At 53.8% G+C, this 16195-nt stretch overlaps 1 protein-coding gene across 6 annotated transcripts; it reads left to right on the forward strand.

Moving 5' to 3' along the window:
• Positions 1-260: 260 nt before the first annotated feature.
• On the forward strand, positions 261-16109 carry LOC119776764 (ATPase family AAA domain-containing protein 5-like). 6 transcript variants are annotated; one of them, XM_038275353.1, is made up of 15 exons: positions 261-1210; positions 9202-9298; positions 9389-9450; positions 9535-9671; positions 9996-10167; positions 11994-12150; positions 12361-12481; positions 12551-12644; positions 13125-13189; positions 13282-13450; positions 14508-14656; positions 14742-15487; positions 15594-15716; positions 15807-15838; positions 16014-16109. In XM_038275353.1, exons 1-14 carry the CDS (start codon positions 520-522, stop codon positions 15820-15822), a joined length of 2799 nt encoding a protein of 932 aa, XP_038131281.1. In that variant the 5' UTR covers positions 261-519; the 3' UTR covers positions 15823-15838; positions 16014-16109. The 6 variants fall into 6 exon arrangements, with proteins under 6 accessions (XP_038131281.1, XP_038131284.1, XP_038131283.1 ...); XM_038275356.1 differs by lacking the exon at positions 16014-16109 and having other exon boundaries at positions 261-1015; positions 1094-1210; positions 15807-15926; XM_038275355.1 differs by lacking the exon at positions 16014-16109 and having other exon boundaries at positions 261-802; positions 881-1210; positions 15807-15926.
• Positions 16110-16195: the final 86 nt, after the last annotated feature.

A 16195-nucleotide genomic window follows, 5' to 3' on the forward strand; every position in this document is an offset into this window, starting at 1 on the left:
AGTTCAGTAAAGATGGCTGATTTATTAGGGAAGCATCAATCAGATAAGATAATTAAAGCACTTATTAAATATTTAAAAGATACAGAATTAGCTGGGAGAATTTAGTGTGTGTATGTGCGTGTGTGTAAGTATAGATAGAATTTAGTTTCATGAAGATATAAAGATATATAGGCATTATATTTCTGAATTACATCTCCGTCCAGTTGATGGCGGTAATGCACACAGGATGCAAACTGCCAGAAAACTCAATAGAAGAAGAAGAAGAAGAATAGACGATCTTTGGTCCCACGTGACCTCCTCCTAGAGCTTCTCTCCGGCTTTAAATGAATGGAATCATTATATTATCAATGAGCTTATCGAACATATCGAGCTGAACTTTGGGCCAATAGGAGACCATCTAAAGGAGTCAGCTGGTCTACCAGTTTGGTTTACGTCGCACAGTTTGACGCTGTCACTGTGCGTCACAGCCGAGCGCCAAATCCAAAATGGCAGCAGAGTGCAGAGTGTGATGTTGCTCAGATGAAGCGAAACAAACTGAAACGGCAAAAAGGCGCCAAACAGGCAGATCAGCTGCTGCCAGGCTGCTGCTCTGAGGGGGAGACCTGGAAGGAAAGCCTCGCTGCTCCTCCCATCGGGGAGGGGGGGAGAGCACCCAGCACTGGCTCTAAAATAGCTCCCATTTTCTCCCCCACCAACCTCCAGAGGGGGGGTAAAGGGAGCTGTGAGGGAGGCTCTGATCCGACTGAAAACAAACCTCTTCCTCAGAAAGTGAAAAGTCACCATTCAGGATCCCACCTGACAGGTAAACATGAGGCTGCGGTGCCATGCAGGCGCCGGAGGGCCAGACTACCATCCTCACATCTGGACCTCCACCTGACAGGTAAACATGAGGCTGCGGTGCCATGCAGGCGCCGGAGGGCCAGACTACCATCCTCACATCTGGACCTCCACCTGACAGGTAAACATGAGGCTGCGGTGCCATGCAGGCGCCGGAGGGCCAGACTACCATCCTCACATCTGGACCTCCACCTGACAGGTAAACATGAGGCTGCGGTGCCATGCAGGCGCCGGAGGGCCAGACTACCATCCTCACATCTGGACCTCCTCCTGGAAGAAATCCAACAATCCAACCCAGGTTTTCCAGTACCAACAGTTTTCCAGTCTTTGCTGAAGAAAACCAGTGATGAGCTTCAGGATCCAGCTTCTGCAGGTGAGGTTCACTTTTATTGGTTTCTATTGTCTGTAAAGGAGAGAAGAAGAGCAGCAGAAGTGACCTGTGATTGGAGGCCGAGTCCGGACTCGGTTCCATGTCAGACAGGAAGTGGAGAAGTAGCGCAGAGGAAACGCCATCAGTTACTGAGTTTCTACCTCAGTCAGTTCAATAACCTGCTGCTTTCATCTCTGATGTTGCTCCTATTTTCTATTTACTGTAAAATGTCCATAGCTGTTTATTGGTTATTTATTCTCCAGTTTTATATCGTTAAAACACTTTACAGGATTTTATTGTTTATCTTTTAACTTTTCACTATTGTTTTATTCTTAGACATTTTTCTAAGCTCCACATTTAATCTTTTTGCTGCTGAAAACACCAGAATTTCCCCATTATGGGACAATAAAGGGGTTTCTATTCTGTTCTATTCTATTCTATTCTATTGTAGCCGCTTCTGTCTGAGATTTCCTTTTTAAGGTTTATTGTAGGGTCAAGCCCAAATCATCATTCCTCCACCGCCGTGCTTGTTCATATGCTTCAGATTGGAAGCAGCATCTGCGTTTGGATGTTCAGATGATAATCTGTAACATCAGATGTGTTTCTAAACGTGTTCCTCCTAAAGCTGCTCCTCCTCCTAAAGCTGCTCCTCCTCCTAAAGCTGCTCCTCCTCCTAAAGCTGCTCCTCCTCCTAAAGCTGCTCCTCCTCCTAAAGCTGCTCCTCCTCCTAAAGCTGCTCCTGCTCCTAAAGCTGCTCCTCCTCCTAAAGCTGCTCCTCCTCCTAAAGCTGCTCCTCCTCCTAAAGCTGCTCCTGCTCCTAAAACTGCTCCTCCTCCTAAAGCTGCTCCTCCTCCTAAAGCTGCTCCTCCTCCTAAAGCTGCTCCTGCTCCTAAAGCTGCTCCTGCTCCTAAAACTGCTCCTCCTCCTAAAGCTGCTCCTCCTCCTAAAGCTGCTCCTCCTCCTAAAGCTGCTCCTGCTCCTAAAGCTGCTCCTGCTCCTAAAACTGCTCCTCCTCCTAAAGCTGCTCCTCCTCCTCCTAAAGCTGCTCCTCCTCCTCCTAAAGCTGCTCCTGCTCCTAAAACTGCTCCTCCTCCTAAAGCTGCTCCTCCTCCTAAAGCTGCTCCTGCTCCTAAAGCTGCTCCTGCTCCTAAAGCTGCTCCTCCTCCTAAAGCTGCTCCTCCTCCTAAAGCTGCTCCTCCTCCTAAAGCTGCTCCTCCTCCTAAAGCTGCTCCTCCTCCTAAAGCTGCTCCTCCTCCTCCTAAAGCTGCTCCTCCTCCTGCTCCTGCTCCTAAAACTGCTCCTCCTCCTAAAGCTGCTCCTCCTCCTAAAGCTGCTCCTGCTCCTAAAGCTGCTCCTCCTCCTAAAGCTGCTCCTGCTCCTAAAGCTGCTCCTGCTCCTAAAGCTGCTCCTGCTCCTAAAGCTGCTCCTGCTCCTAAAACTGCTCCTCCTCCTAAAGCTGCTCCTCCTCCTAAAGCTGCTCCTCCTCCTCCTAAAGCTGCTCCTCCTCCTAAAGCTGCTCCTGCTCCTAAAGCTGCTCCTCCTCCTAAAGCTGCTCCTGCTCCTAAAACTGCTCCTGCTCCTAAAGCTGCTCCTGCTCCTAAAGCTGCTCCTCCTCCTAAAGCTGCTCCTCCTCCTAAAGCTGCTCCTGCTCCTAAAGCTGCTCCTCCTCCTAAAACTGCTCCTGCTCCTAAAGCTGCTCCTGCTCCTAAAGCTGCTCCTGCTCCTAAAGCTGCTCCTGCTCCTAAAACTGCTCCTCCTCCTAAAGCTGCTCCTCCTCCTAAAGCTGCTCCTCCTCCTCCTAAAGCTGCTCCTCCTCCTAAAGCTGCTCCTGCTCCTAAAGCTGCTCCTCCTCCTAAAGCTGCTCCTGCTCCTAAAACTGCTCCTGCTCCTAAAACTGCTCCTCCTCCTAAAGCTGCTCCTGCTCCTAAAACTGCTCCTCCTCCTAAAGCTGCTCCTGCTCCTAAAACTGCTCCTGCTCCTAAAGCTGCTCCTCCTCCTAAAGCTGCTCCTCCTCCTAAAGCTGCTCCTGCTCCTAAAACTGCTCCTGCTCCTAAAGCTGCTCCTGCTCCTAAAGCTGCTCCTGCTCCTAAAGCTGCTCCTGCTCCTAAAACTGCTCCTCCTCCTAAAGCTGCTCCTCCTCCTAAAGCTGCTCCTCCTCCTCCTAAAGCTGCTCCTCCTCCTAAAGCTGCTCCTGCTCCTAAAGCTGCTCCTCCTCCTAAAGCTGCTCCTGCTCCTAAAACTGCTCCTGCTCCTAAAACTGCTCCTCCTCCTAAAGCTGCTCCTGCTCCTAAAACTGCTCCTCCTCCTAAAGCTGCTCCTCCTCCTAAAACTGCTCCTGCTCCTAAAGCTGCTCCTCCTCCTCCTAAAGCTGCTCCTCCTCCTAAAGCTGCTCCTGCTCCTAAAGCTGCTCCTCCTCCTAAAGCTGCTCCTGCTCCTAAAACTGCTCCTGCTCCTAAAACTGCTCCTCCTCCTAAAGCTGCTCCTGCTCCTAAAACTGCTCCTCCTCCTAAAGCTGCTCCTGCTCCTAAAACTGCTCCTGCTCCTAAAACTGCTCCTGCTCCTAAAACTGCTCCTCCTCCTAAAGCTGCTCCTGCTCCTAAAACTGCTCCTGCTCCTAAAACTGCTCCTCCTCCTAAAGCTGCTCCTGCTCCTAAAACTGCTCCTCCTCCTAAAGCTGCTCCTCCTCCTAAAGCTGCTCCTGCTCCTAAAGCTGCTCCTCCTCCTCCTAAAGCTGCTCCTCCTCCTAAAGCTGCTCCTGCTCCTAAAGCTGCTCCTCCTCCTAAAGCTGCTCCTGCTCCTAAAACTGCTCCTGCTCCTAAAACTGCTCCTCCTCCTAAAGCTGCTCCTGCTCCTAAAACTGCTCCTCCTCCTAAAGCTGCTCCTGCTCCTAAAACTGCTCCTGCTCCTAAAACTGCTCCTGCTCCTAAAACTGCTCCTCCTCCTAAAGCTGCTCCTGCTCCTAAAACTGCTCCTCCTCCTAAAGCTGCTCCTGCTCCTAAAGCTGCTCCTCCTCCTCCTAAAGCTGCTCCTCCTCCTAAAGCTGCTCCTGCTCCTAAAGCTGCTCCTCCTCCTAAAGCTGCTCCTGCTCCTAAAGCTGCTCCTGCTCCTAAAGCTGCTCCTCCTCCTAAAGCTGCTCCTGCTCCTAAAGCTGCTCCTCCTCCTAAAGCTGCTCCTCCTCCTCCTAAAGCTGCTCCTCCTCCTAAAGCTGCTCCTCCTCCTAAAGCTGCTCCTCCTCCTCCTAAAGCTGCTCCTCCTCCTAAAGCTGCTCCTCCTCCTAAAGCTGCTCCTCCTCCTAAAGCTGCTCCTGCTCCTAAAGCTGCTCCTCCTCCTAAAGCTGCTCCTCCTCCTCCTAAAGCTGCTCCTCCTCCTAAAGCTGCTCCTGCTCCTAAAGCTGCTCCTCCTCCTAAAGCTGCTCCTGCTCCTAAAGCTGCTCCTGCTCCTAAAGCTGCTCCTGCTCCTAAAGCTGCTCCTGCTCCTAAAGCTGCTCCTCCTGCTAAAGCTGCTCCTCCTCCTCCTAAAGCTGCTCCTCCTCCTAAAGCTGCTCCTGCTCCTAAAGCTGCTCCTCCTCCTAAAGCTGCTCCTGCTCCTAAAACTGCTCCTGCTCCTAAAACTGCTCCTCCTCCTAAAGCTGCTCCTGCTCCTAAAACTGCTCCTCCTCCTAAAGCTGCTCCTCCTCCTAAAACTGCTCCTGCTCCTAAAGCTGCTCCTCCTCCTCCTAAAGCTGCTCCTCCTCCTAAAGCTGCTCCTGCTCCTAAAGCTGCTCCTCCTCCTAAAGCTGCTCCTGCTCCTAAAACTGCTCCTGCTCCTAAAACTGCTCCTGCTCCTAAAACTGCTCCTCCTCCTAAAGCTGCTCCTGCTCCTAAAACTGCTCCTGCTCCTAAAACTGCTCCTGCTCCTAAAACTGCTCCTCCTCCTAAAGCTGCTCCTGCTCCTAAAACTGCTCCTCCTCCTAAAGCTGCTCCTCCTCCTCCTAAAGCTGCTCCTCCTCCTCCTAAAGCTGCTCCTCCTCCTAAAGCTGCTCCTGCTCCTAAAGCTGCTCCTCCTCCTAAAGCTGCTCCTGCTCCTAAAACTGCTCCTGCTCCTAAAGCTGCTCCTCCTCCTAAAGCTGCTCCTGCTCCTAAAGCTGCTCCTCCTCCTAAAGCTGCTCCTCCTCCTCCTAAAGCTGCTCCTCCTCCTAAAGCTGCTCCTCCTCCTAAAGCTGCTCCTCCTCCTAAAGCTGCTCCTGCTCCTAAAGCTGCTCCTCCTCCTAAAGCTGCTCCTCCTCCTCCTAAAGCTGCTCCTCCTCCTAAAGCTGCTCCTCCTCCTAAAGCTGCTCCTGCTCCTAAAGCTGCTCCTCCTCCTAAAGCTGCTCCTGCTCCTAAAGCTGCTCCTGCTCCTAAAGCTGCTCCTGCTCCTAAAGCTGCTCCTGCTCCTAAAACTGCTCCTCCTCCTAAAGCTGCTCCTCCTCCTAAAGCTGCTCCTGCTCCTAAAACTGCTCCTCCTCCTAAAGCTGCTCCTCCTCCTAAAGCTGCTCCTCCTCCTCCTAAAGCTGCTCCTCCTCCTAAAGCTGCTCCTGCTCCTAAAGCTGCTCCTCCTCCTAAAGCTGCTCCTGCTCCTAAAGCTGCTCCTAAAGCTGCTCCTGCTCCTAAAACTGCTCCTCCTCCTAAAGCTGCTCCTGCTCCTAAAGCTGCTCCTAAAGCTGCTCCTGCTCCTAAAACTGCTCCTCCTCCTAAAGCTGCTCCTGCTCCTAAAGCTGCTCCTAAAGCTGCTCCTCCTCCTCCTAAAGCTGCTCCTCCTCCTAAAGCTGCTCCTCCTCCTAAAGCTGCTCCTGCTCCTAAAACCGCTCCTCCTCCTAAAGCTGCTCCTCCTCCTAAAGCTGCTCCTGCTCCTAAAACTGCTCCTGCTCCTAAAGCTGCTCCTGCTCCTAAAGCTGCTCCTCCTCCTAAAGCTGCTCCTGCTCCTAAAGCTGCTCCTCCTCCTAAAGCTGCTCCTGCTCCTAAAACTGCTCCTGCTCCTAAAGCTGCTCCTGCTCCTAAAACTGCTCCTGCTCCTAAAGCTGCTCCTGCTCCTAAAGCTGCTCCTGCTCCTAAAGCTGCTCCTCCTCCTAAAGCTGCTCCTGCTCCTAAAGCTGCTCCTGCTCCTAAAGCTGCTCCTGCTCCTAAAACTGCTCCTGCTCCTAAAGCTGCTCCTGCTCCTAAAGCTGCTCCTGCTCCTAAAGCTGCTCCTCCTCCTAAAGCTGCTCCTGCTCCTAAAACTGCTCCTGCTCCTAAAGCTGCTCCTCCTCCTAAAGCTGCTCCTCCTCCTCCTAAAGCTGCTCCTCCTCCTAAAGCTGCTCCTGCTCCTAAAGCTGCTCCTGCTCCTAAAGCTGCTCCTCCTCCTAAAGCTGCTCCTCCTCCTAAAGCTGCTCCTCCTCCTCCTAAAGCTGCTCCTCCTCCTCCTAAAGCTGCTCCTCCTCCTAAAGCTGCTCCTGCTCCTAAAGCTGCTCCTCCTCCTAAAGCTGCTCCTGCTCCTAAAGCTGCTCCTGCTCCTAAAGCTGCTCCTGCTCCTAAAGCTGCTCCTGCTCCTAAAGCTGCTCCTCCTCCTAAAGCTGCTCCTCCTCCTAAAGCTGCTCCTCCTCCTAAAGCTGCTCCTGCTCCTAAAGCTGCTCCTGCTCCTAAAGCTGCTCCTCCTCCTAAAGCTGCTCCTGCTCCTAAAGCTGCTCCTGCTCCTAAAGCTGCTCCTCCTCCTAAAGCTGCTCCTGCTCCTAAAGCTGCTCCTGCTCCTAAAACTGCTCCTGCTCCTAAAGCTGCTCCTCCTCCTAAAGCTGCTCCTCCTCCTCCTAAAGCTGCTCCTCCTCCTAAAGCTGCTCCTGCTCCTAAAGCTCCTCCTCCTCCTAAAGCTGCTCCTCCTCCTAAAGCTGCTCCTGCTCCTAAAGCTGCTCCTCCTCCTAAAGCTGCTCCTCCTCCTAAAGCTGCTCCTCCTCCTCCTAAAGCTGCTCCTGCTCCTAAAGCTGCTCCTAAAGCTGCTCCTGCTCCTAAAACTGCTCCTCCTCCTAAAGCTGCTCCTGCTCCTAAAGCTGCTCCTAAAGCTGCTCCTCCTCCTCCTAAAGCTGCTCCTCCTCCTAAAGCTGCTCCTCCTCCTAAAGCTGCTCCTGCTCCTAAAACTGCTCCTCCTCCTAAAGCTGCTCCTCCTCCTAAAGCTGCTCCTGCTCCTAAAACTGCTCCTGCTCCTAAAGCTGCTCCTGCTCCTAAAGCTGCTCCTCCTCCTAAAGCTGCTCCTGCTCCTAAAGCTGCTCCTCCTCCTAAAGCTGCTCCTGCTCCTAAAACTGCTCCTGCTCCTAAAGCTGCTCCTGCTCCTAAAGCTGCTCCTGCTCCTAAAACTGCTCCTGCTCCTAAAGCTGCTCCTGCTCCTAAAACTGCTCCTCCTCCTAAAGCTGCTCCTCCTCCTAAAACTGCTCCTCCTCCTAAAGCTGCTCCTCCTCCTAAAGCTGCTCCTCCTCCTCCTAAAGCTGCTCCTCCTCCTAAAGCTGCTCCTGCTCCTAAAGCTGCTCCTCCTCCTAAAGCTGCTCCTGCTCCTAAAACTGCTCCTGCTCCTAAAGCTGCTCCTGCTCCTAAAGCTGCTCCTGCTCCTAAAGCTGCTCCTGCTCCTAAAACTGCTCCTCCTCCTAAAGCTGCTCCTCCTCCTAAAGCTGCTCCTGCTCCTAAAGCTGCTCCTCCTCCTAAAGCTGCTCCTCCTCCTAAAGCTGCTCCTCCTCCTAAAGCTGCTCCTCCTCCTCCTAAAGCTGCTCCTCCTCCTAAAGCTGCTCCTCCTCCTAAAGCTGCTCCTGCTCCTAAAGCTGCTCCTCCTCCTAAAGCTGCTCCTCCTCCTCCTAAAGCTGCTCCTCCTCCTAAAGCTGCTCCTCCTCCTAAAGCTGCTCCTCCTCCTAAAGCTGCTCCTCCTCCTCCTAAAGCTGCTCCTCCTCCTAAAGCTGCTCCTCCTCCTAAAGCTGCTCCTCCTCCTAAAGCTGCTCCTCCTCCTCCTAAAGCTGCTCCTCCTCCTCCTAAAGCTGCTCCTCCTCCTAAAGCTGCTCCTCCTCCTAAAGCTGCTCCTGCTCCTAAAGCTGCTCCTGCTCCTAAAGCTGCTCCTGTTCCTAAAGCTGCTCCTCCTCCTAAAGCTGCTCCTCCTCCTAAAGCTGCTCCTCCTCCTAAAGCTGCTCCTCCTCCTAAAGCTGCTCCTGCTCCTAAAGCTGCTCCTCCTCCTAAAGCTGCTCCTCCTCCTCCTAAAGCTGCTCCTCCTCCTAAAGCTGCTCCTCCTCCTAAAGCTGCTCCTGCTCCTAAAGCTGCTCCTGCTCCTAAAGCTGCTCCTGTTCCTAAAGCTGCTCCTCCTCCTAAAGCTGCTCCTGCTCCTAAAACTGCTCCTCCTCCTAAAGCTGCTCCTCCTCCTAAAGCTGCTCCTCCTCCTAAAGCTGCTCCTGCTCCTAAAACTGCTCCTCCTCCTAAAGCTGCTCCTCCTCCTAAAGCTGCTCCTCCTCCTCCTAAAGCTGCTCCTCCTCCTAAAGCTGCTCCTGCTCCTAAAGCTGCTCCTCCTCCTAAAGCTGCTCCTGCTCCTAAAGCTGCTCCTAAAGCTGCTCCTGCTCCTAAAACTGCTCCTCCTCCTAAAGCTGCTCCTAAAGCTGCTCCTCCTCCTAAAGCTGCTCCTCCTCCTAAAGCTGCTCCTCCTCCTAAAGCTGCTCCTCCTGCAGGTGGAGGAGCAGCAGCTGTAGCTCCTCCTTGCTCCTGCTGACGTCCAATAGAGCTAAAATCTGCAGCAACGTTCCAGAAAAGTGAAAAACAATCCGCTGCATTTTGTTTCTCATCCAGGAAACTTGTTAAACTCTAAATGTCTGGATTAACGTTGAGTTCCAGGTTTTATAGAAGCAGAAGATCGGCTCAGCAGCTTCTTTTCCAGTTCAGCTTTATTTTCTGGTTTTAAATAAACATTCAAGTTAAACTTGTTTCAGGATGAATTTAAACACGGATTAGATGGAAACCTGAACCAGTTTCCCTCCTTTTATCCAGGCGTCCGTCTGGAGGAAGATCTCTGGACCAACAAGTATTTTCCTCAACATTCCAGTGAAGTGATCGGTAACTCCGCCTCCGTCACCAAGCTGCACAGGTACGGGGGGCGGGGGGGGGGCTCACAGGTACGGCTTCATTCCTCCATCCTATAGCTAACACTGGGGGGGGGTCTCCTCCTTTTGATCAGCTGGTTGCAGAAATGGAAACTAAGAGCTGAAGGTGAGGAGCAGCGGATGGAGGAAGGAAACGGTAAAATTCTTTCTTTCCCTCAAAGTTTGAGATAATTAATGTTTTTTTAATTATGTTGTAAACATTTTTATTTCCTGCGTCCAGATTTCTGGGACTGTGGCGCCTTCCAGGGCGACGGCGTAGGAAAGGAGCCGCTGGCTAAGGCCATGCTGCTAACGGGACCCTCAGGGGTGGGAAAGACGGCCGCTGTCTATGCCTGCGCTCAGCAGCTCGGCTTCAAGGTGGGAAAACTGTCTTTGGCTTTAGAACTCTGAAAAGTGCGGCAGGCTTTTACGTTCAGCTGTTCCAGCTGTGAGTGTTTAGCCCCCCCTGGACGGGCGTCTATGAATCTGTCCTCTCTGACCGACATGCCTCAGTCAGAGCTTGGGGGGGGGGGCTCACATGTATCACTTTGTTCACATTTAACCCCGACCTGCGTGGAGCGCGAGGAGACAGATCCAGGTGGTTTACTGCCCCTGGTGGTCAGAGGAGGAATGACACAGAACTGAGCTGCTCTTTAACTTGATAGGATCTATTAGCCCCTCCCCCTCCTCCTTATACCACAGGTGTTTGAGGTGAACTGTTCCTCTCAGCGCAGCGGGCGCCATGTTCTGGCTCAGCTGAAGGAGGCCACGCAGTCTCACCTGGTGGACATCCCAGGAGACCATCCCCTGAAGCCGGCGTACTTCAACAACTTCAACACTGACCGCTCCGCCCCTAAACCAGAGGCCTCAGCAGGTAGGAGGCATTAACAGGTGGGAGGCATTAGCAGGTGGGAGGCATTAGCAGGTGGGAGGCATTAGCAGGTGGGAGGCATTAGCAGGTGGGAGGCATTATCAGGTGGGAGGCATTAGCAGGTGGGAGGCATTAACAGGTGGGAGGCATTAGCAGGTGGGAGGCATTAGCAGGTGGGAGGCATTAGCAGGTGGGAGGCATTAGCAGGTGGGAGGTATTAACAGGTGGGAGGTATTAACAGGTGGGAGGCCTCGGCAGGTGGGAGGCATTAGCAGGTGGGAGGCATTAGCAGGTGGGAGGCATTAGCAGGTGGGAGGTATTAGCAGGTGGGAGGCATTAGCAGGTGGGAGGCATTAGCAGGTGGGAGGCATTAGCAGGTGGGAGGCCTCAGCAGGTGGGAGGCATTAGCAGGTGGGAGGCATTAACAGGTGGGAGGCATTAGCAGGTGGGAGGCATTAACAGGTGGGAGGCATTAGCAGGTGGGAGGCATTAGCAGGTGGGAGGCATTAACAGGTGGGAGGCATTAACAGGTGGGAGGCATTAGCAGGTGGGAGGCATTAGCAGGTGGGAGGCATTAGCAGGTGGGAGGCATTAGCAGGTGGGAGGCATTAGCAGGTGGGAGGCATTAACAGGTGGGAGGCCTCAGCAGGTGGGAGGCATTAGCAGGTGGGAGGCATTAGCAGGTGGGAGGCATTAGCAGGTGGGAGGCCTCAGCAGGTGGGAGGCATTAGCAGGTGGGAGGCATTAGCAGGTGGGAGGCCTCAGCAGGTGGGAGGCATTAGCAGGTGGGAGGCATTAGCAGGTGGGAGGCCTCAGCAGGTGGGAGGCATTAGCAGGTGGGAGGCATTAGCAGGTAGGAGGCATTAGCAGGTGGGAGGCATTAGCAGGTGGGAGGCCTCAGCAGGTGGGAGGCATTAGCAGGTGGGAGGCCTCAGCAGGTGGGAGGCATTAGCAGGTGGGAGGCCTCAGCAGGTGGGAGGCATTAGCAGGTGGGAGGCCTCAGCAGGTGGGAGGCATTAGCAGGTGGGAGGCCTCAGCAGGTGGGAGGCATTAGCAGGTGGGAGGCCTCAGCAGGTGGGAGGCATTAGCAGGTGGGAGGCATTAGCAGGTGGGAGGCATTAGCAGGTGGGAGGCATTAGCAGGTGGGAGGCATTAGCAGGTGGGAGGCATTAGCAGGTGGGAGGCATTAGCAGGTGGGAGGCATTAGCAGGTGGGAGGCCTCAGCAGGTGGGAGGCATTAGCAGGTGGGAGGCATTAGCAGGTGGGAGGCATTAGCAGGTGGGAGGCATTAGCAGGTGGGAGGCCTCAGCAGGTGGGAGGCATTAGCAGGTGGGAGGCATTAGCAGGTGGGAGGCATTAGCAGGTGGGAGGCATTAGCAGGTGGGAGGCCTCAGCAGGTGGGAGGCATTAGCAGGTGGGAGGCATTAGCAGGTGGGAGGCATTAGCAGGTGGGAGGCATTAGCAGGTGGGAGGCATTAGCAAGTGAAAAACAACACAAAGCTAAGCTAATGTTAGCCTAGCATTGCTCTGGATGGTTTTCAGCTGAACTTTGACCCCGTTTCCTTCCGATGGTTTCATTAAAATCCAAAGGAAGATGAATTAACTTGTTTTTCTAAAAGCCGGTAAAAGTTTCCTTTCTACAGAAATCTGAGAGTTTAGCTTCATCTTTGAATAAATCTGTTCAACTTGAATAAAAGTTGATATTAGATGTGATTTTAGTAAATATTGGTAATAAAGTGATGATTAAATGAGCACTTTTTCGTTCAACATTTCTACGTTTTCCACTTCTTTTACAAACTGTGTTTCTTCCTGTTTTTATGTTTTTACAGGAAAAGTAAAACTTCCTAAATCTATAAGAGGTGCGGCTCGGAGCGCCTCAGGTCGTAAGGTCAAAGCCAAGCCGAGCGCCGTTACTTTAGCGTGTTTCTTTAAGGCGAAGCGAGAAGCAGGTCAGACTAGAAAGCCAAAGATGGAGGAAGCTGGAAGGTCGGCGCCCAGCGGGAGGCCGGCGGCGCCCAGCGGGAGGTTGGCGGCGCCCAGCGGGAGGTCGGCGGCGCCCAGCGGGAGGTCGGCGGCGCCCAGCGGGAGGTCGGCGGCGCCCAGCGGGAGGTCGGCGGCGCCCAGCGGGAGGTCGGCGGCGCCCAGCGGGAGGTCGGCGGCGCCCAGCGGGAGGCCGGCGGCGGCGCCCAGCGGGAGGCCGGCGGCGCCCAGCGGGAGGTCGGCGGCGCCCAGCGGGAGGTCGGCGGCGCCCAGCGGGAGGTCGGCGGCGCCCAGCGGGAGGCCGGCGGCGGCCATGTCCCTCATCCTGTTTGAGGAGGTGAAACGTTGCTTTATGGATGACTTGAAGCCATGGTTGGTTCTTATTTGACGCGTCCCGCTCTGACAGGTGGATGTGGTGTTTGAGGCTGACGTGGGTTTCCTGGCAGCCATTAAGGCTTTCCTGACCACCACCAAACGGCCGGTCGTCCTGACAACCGCTGGTAAGTTTCATTTAGTTTCTGGTTAGGAATAAAGCTCCATGGAAACCATCTTCACCTCCTGCTGAGCTTTAAAACTGAACTAAAACAAAAATGTAATAAATGTCCAAAGATTTATTAGCTTATTATTATAATTACACATTTCTTACTAAACCAAATAATTTAAATGTAGACAGCTGCAATAAATAATAACCTGCTAAATGTCCCTCTTTGCTTCCCATAGCCGCCATGTTTTATTCTTTGGATCTGGTCAGAAACTGAAATATAAAATAAATAGTTTTATTAATTCCACCCTGAAAAAACTGCCTCTCTGCATGTAACCCCTCCCCTCGGGGAGCAGTGGGCGGCCATTGTGCGGCGCCCGGGGAGCAGTGTGAGGTTAAGGGTCTTGCTCAGGGACCCGGAGTGGAGGCTGTGGGAATGGGGCTCAAACTGTTGGTCTGGATGCAGTTAAATTCACGCTGAGATTCTCGTTTTCCTCAGATCGCTCATTCAGACAGAGTTTCCATGGTTACCTGGACCAAATCGTTTTCAAGTCGCCATCAGCTGTGAGTCACTGGGCGCGTTTTCCCAGCATGCATGTCTGCAGGAGAGAACTCTGACTGCGGGATAAATCATCTCTAGCTTCTGTCCTTTAAAGCTGAACGTGTGCAGCTTCCTGCAGCTGGTGTGTCTGGCTGAAAACGTGCGACTGCCTTTAGATGAAGCCAGCAGCCTGGTCAGAGTCTCAGGCGGAGACGTCAGACGCTGCCTGCTGCAGCTGCAGCTCTGGGTGAACGGCGGCAGAGGACGGACGCCTCAGCATGGAGGTCGGCTTAACCTTTATTACTGTCGGCTGATTTTAAATGGTTCCATGTGACGCAGAGAAAAGAGAAGCGACTAGAAGGAGAAGCTAATTGACTCCAGGAAGGTTTAATTAGCGCTAAACTTCCTGCTTCTTCTACCTGCAGCAGGAAGTTCTGAGGTAAACAGCAGAGACTGTCCTTTATAGGGGGTGTAGCCCCCTAAAGGGGTGGGGTGGGGGGGGGACATCCAAGCGGAGCCAAAAAGTATTCAGTCAGCCTCTGACAGAAGGCTCTCCTACTGAATAATCAGAGGTCTGTAATTTTCATCATTGGTAAACTTCAACTATGAGAGATATTTCTAACTGATGGCGGATCTAAGCTAGCCTGGGTGCCATTCCGAACTTAGTCCCGCCCACAAGGTTTGAGGTCGGGAAGTTCGGTCTGGCTCTGCTCCATAGTAGCGCGAGTATGATCGCCCACTGTCAGGCGATCCAATCAAATTGTCAGGGCGGGCTTTATACGATGATGGACAGATGATCAACAGTAACGTAATCAACCACGTGACCAAAGCACGCTTGGGTGACAACAACAATGGCTGCCGCTGGAGAGTTGAGGTGAGTAGATTCTGCTATTAGGTCTGTTCTAGAAGATATCGACAGCAAATTAATTTTAAAAGAGGAACAGAGAAACGCGATCAAGGCTCATCTTCTTATTCTAGGCGTGCAACTGCACGCTTTGATTTTTGTTCACAACAACTATGCATCGCTTAACATACGTCACGCACTCCGTTGCTCTTATTGGTTGTAGGTCTATCCAATTGAGTGCAGAGGCATTTTTTTTCCTGGTTCGTTGGAAACACGCCCCATAATCACAGCTCTATGGAGCAGCATCAGACTCATTCTGACTAGAATTGAGTCGGACTACGTCAGGCTAGATCTAAGCAGCAGAACCTGAAGAGTCGGAGGCGTCCTGAATGCTGCAGCTCTGTCTGATCGCATCTTTAAAACAAAATACTCTGAGCCACGTTTTTCTGGATGAATACCAAGTATTATTCTCCCTAAATCACTGATTCTTTCTGCAGATGTGGACCGCAGCTCACCGGCAGGCGGCGGCTCGCCGGCAGAAGGCGGCGGTTTGGACCCAGCGGTTCCTCCTCAGCTGGCAGGCTGCTCTGCACACATGCTGGGGCTCCACCCTCTAACCCCGACTGTCCTGCTAAACTTCCTCCAGGTAAGAAGTTTCCGTTTTCTTCCTGCTGGGATCAGATGAAGTTTTCCTCACAGTGACGCCATGTTGATGATGCGTTCCGCTGCAGCTGGAGTCCTGCTCTGAAACGTTTCTCAGCATCCTATCAGAGAGCTGGAGGAGAAATCAGCCTCTTCTCTATTCCAACCTGGAGCTCCTGCTCTCCATGGCGGCCCCCCCATCCCGCCCCCAGGTGCAGATGGAGCTGAGGCCCCCAGAAGCCGACCTCCACCTTAATCACACCATCAGGTCCACTGAGTCACCGTCGTGCTTCAGACCCTCCAGACTCAGCCGACGGAGACGCGCCGCTTCATCGCCAGCCGCCAAACCGGCTTCAGATTCAACCTACAGACCTCAGAGAGCGCCGACGCTCGGCGAGACTCGCTCTGAAGCGCGGAGCTCATGGGAGCAGCGTGCAGCCGAGGCGCTGATGGGCGCTCTGGAGAGCCTGGCAGATTTCTATGACCTCATGTCGAACATTGATGCGCTGCTCAGTCCGTCTGCCTCACAGCCGCCGGCCGCCGCCGCTTTCCTTTGGACGGGAGCGGCTTTAAAGGATGGCATGACGGATGAGCCGCGGGAGGAGGGGGGGAGAAGGAAGCCGGAGGCGCTTCAGGAGATCCAGGCTGCAGCTGAAGGTCTGGGGGGTCGGCGCTGCTGGCGGAGGCTCGCCGAGGCGTGGAGCGAAGCGCACGGCTGGAGAGCAAACCTGAGCGGCGAACAGTGGGGCGGGCTGCAGGACAGGCTGTTGCTAAGCAACCGCCCTAAACAACGTAACTTGTGCTTTACAGCTCAGCCTCCCCCAGGTGGATCAAGGTGAGCCTGCAGGAGCCAATCAGCTTCCTGATTGATCTATTGATCTATTTACAGTAGAGGCAGCGTTTCCTGTCATCATCTAACTCCCCCCCCCCCCCCCCCCCAGCGTGTCCCAGAGGCTCGCCGTCGCTCGGTCGGCTCTCAGCCTGCTGGGGAACAGGCGCGCCGTCTGCATCGACTACCTGCCGCTCCTCCGCCGCTCCGGGCGCCTCAGAGGGGAGCAGTGGAGGTCAGCCTGACGCCAAACTAACGGTTTCTACGTCTTTAAGCCGCCAGCAGGACGCCGCTTCAATCCGACTCTCATTCCTTTTCATTCCAGTGCTGGAAGCGCCTGAATGCAGCACATCTGGGAGCGCCCGGATGCATCACATCTGGGAGCGCCCGGATGCGGCACATCTGGGAGCGCCCGAATGCAGCACATCTGGGAGCGCCCGGATGCATCACATCTGGCAGCGCCCGAATGCAGCACATCTGGGAGCGCCCGAATGCAGCACATCTGGGAGCGCCCGAATGCAGCACATCTGGCAGCGCCCGGATGCAGCACATCTGGGAGCGCCCGGATGCGGCACATCTGGGAGCGCCCGGATGCGGCACATCTGGGAGCGCCCGAATGCGGCACATCTGGGAGCGCCCGAATGCGGCACATCTGGGAGCGCCCGAATGCGGCACATCTGGGAGCGCCCGAATGCGGCACATCTGGGAGCGCCC

This window comes from Cyprinodon tularosa, unplaced genomic scaffold, assembly GCF_016077235.1.
Source record: "Cyprinodon tularosa strain WSP-4 unplaced genomic scaffold, ASM1607723v1 ctg955, whole genome shotgun sequence".
Lineage (NCBI taxonomy): Eukaryota > Metazoa > Chordata > Actinopteri > Cyprinodontiformes > Cyprinodontidae > Cyprinodon > Cyprinodon tularosa.

Excerpts from the sequence above, each read along its gene's own strand:
- LOC119776764 (XM_038275353.1), top strand. The coding sequence starts at position 520 with ATGAAGCGAAACAAACTGAAACGGCAAAAAGGCGCCAAACAGGCAGAT. Across the intron at positions 9,299-9,388 it reads TCCGTCACCAAGCTGCACAG|CTGGTTGCAGAAATGGAAAC; the intron begins GTACGGGGGGCG and ends CCTTTTGATCAG. Across the intron at positions 12,645-13,124 it reads GGTCGTCCTGACAACCGCTG|ATCGCTCATTCAGACAGAGT; the intron begins GTAAGTTTCATT and ends CGTTTTCCTCAG.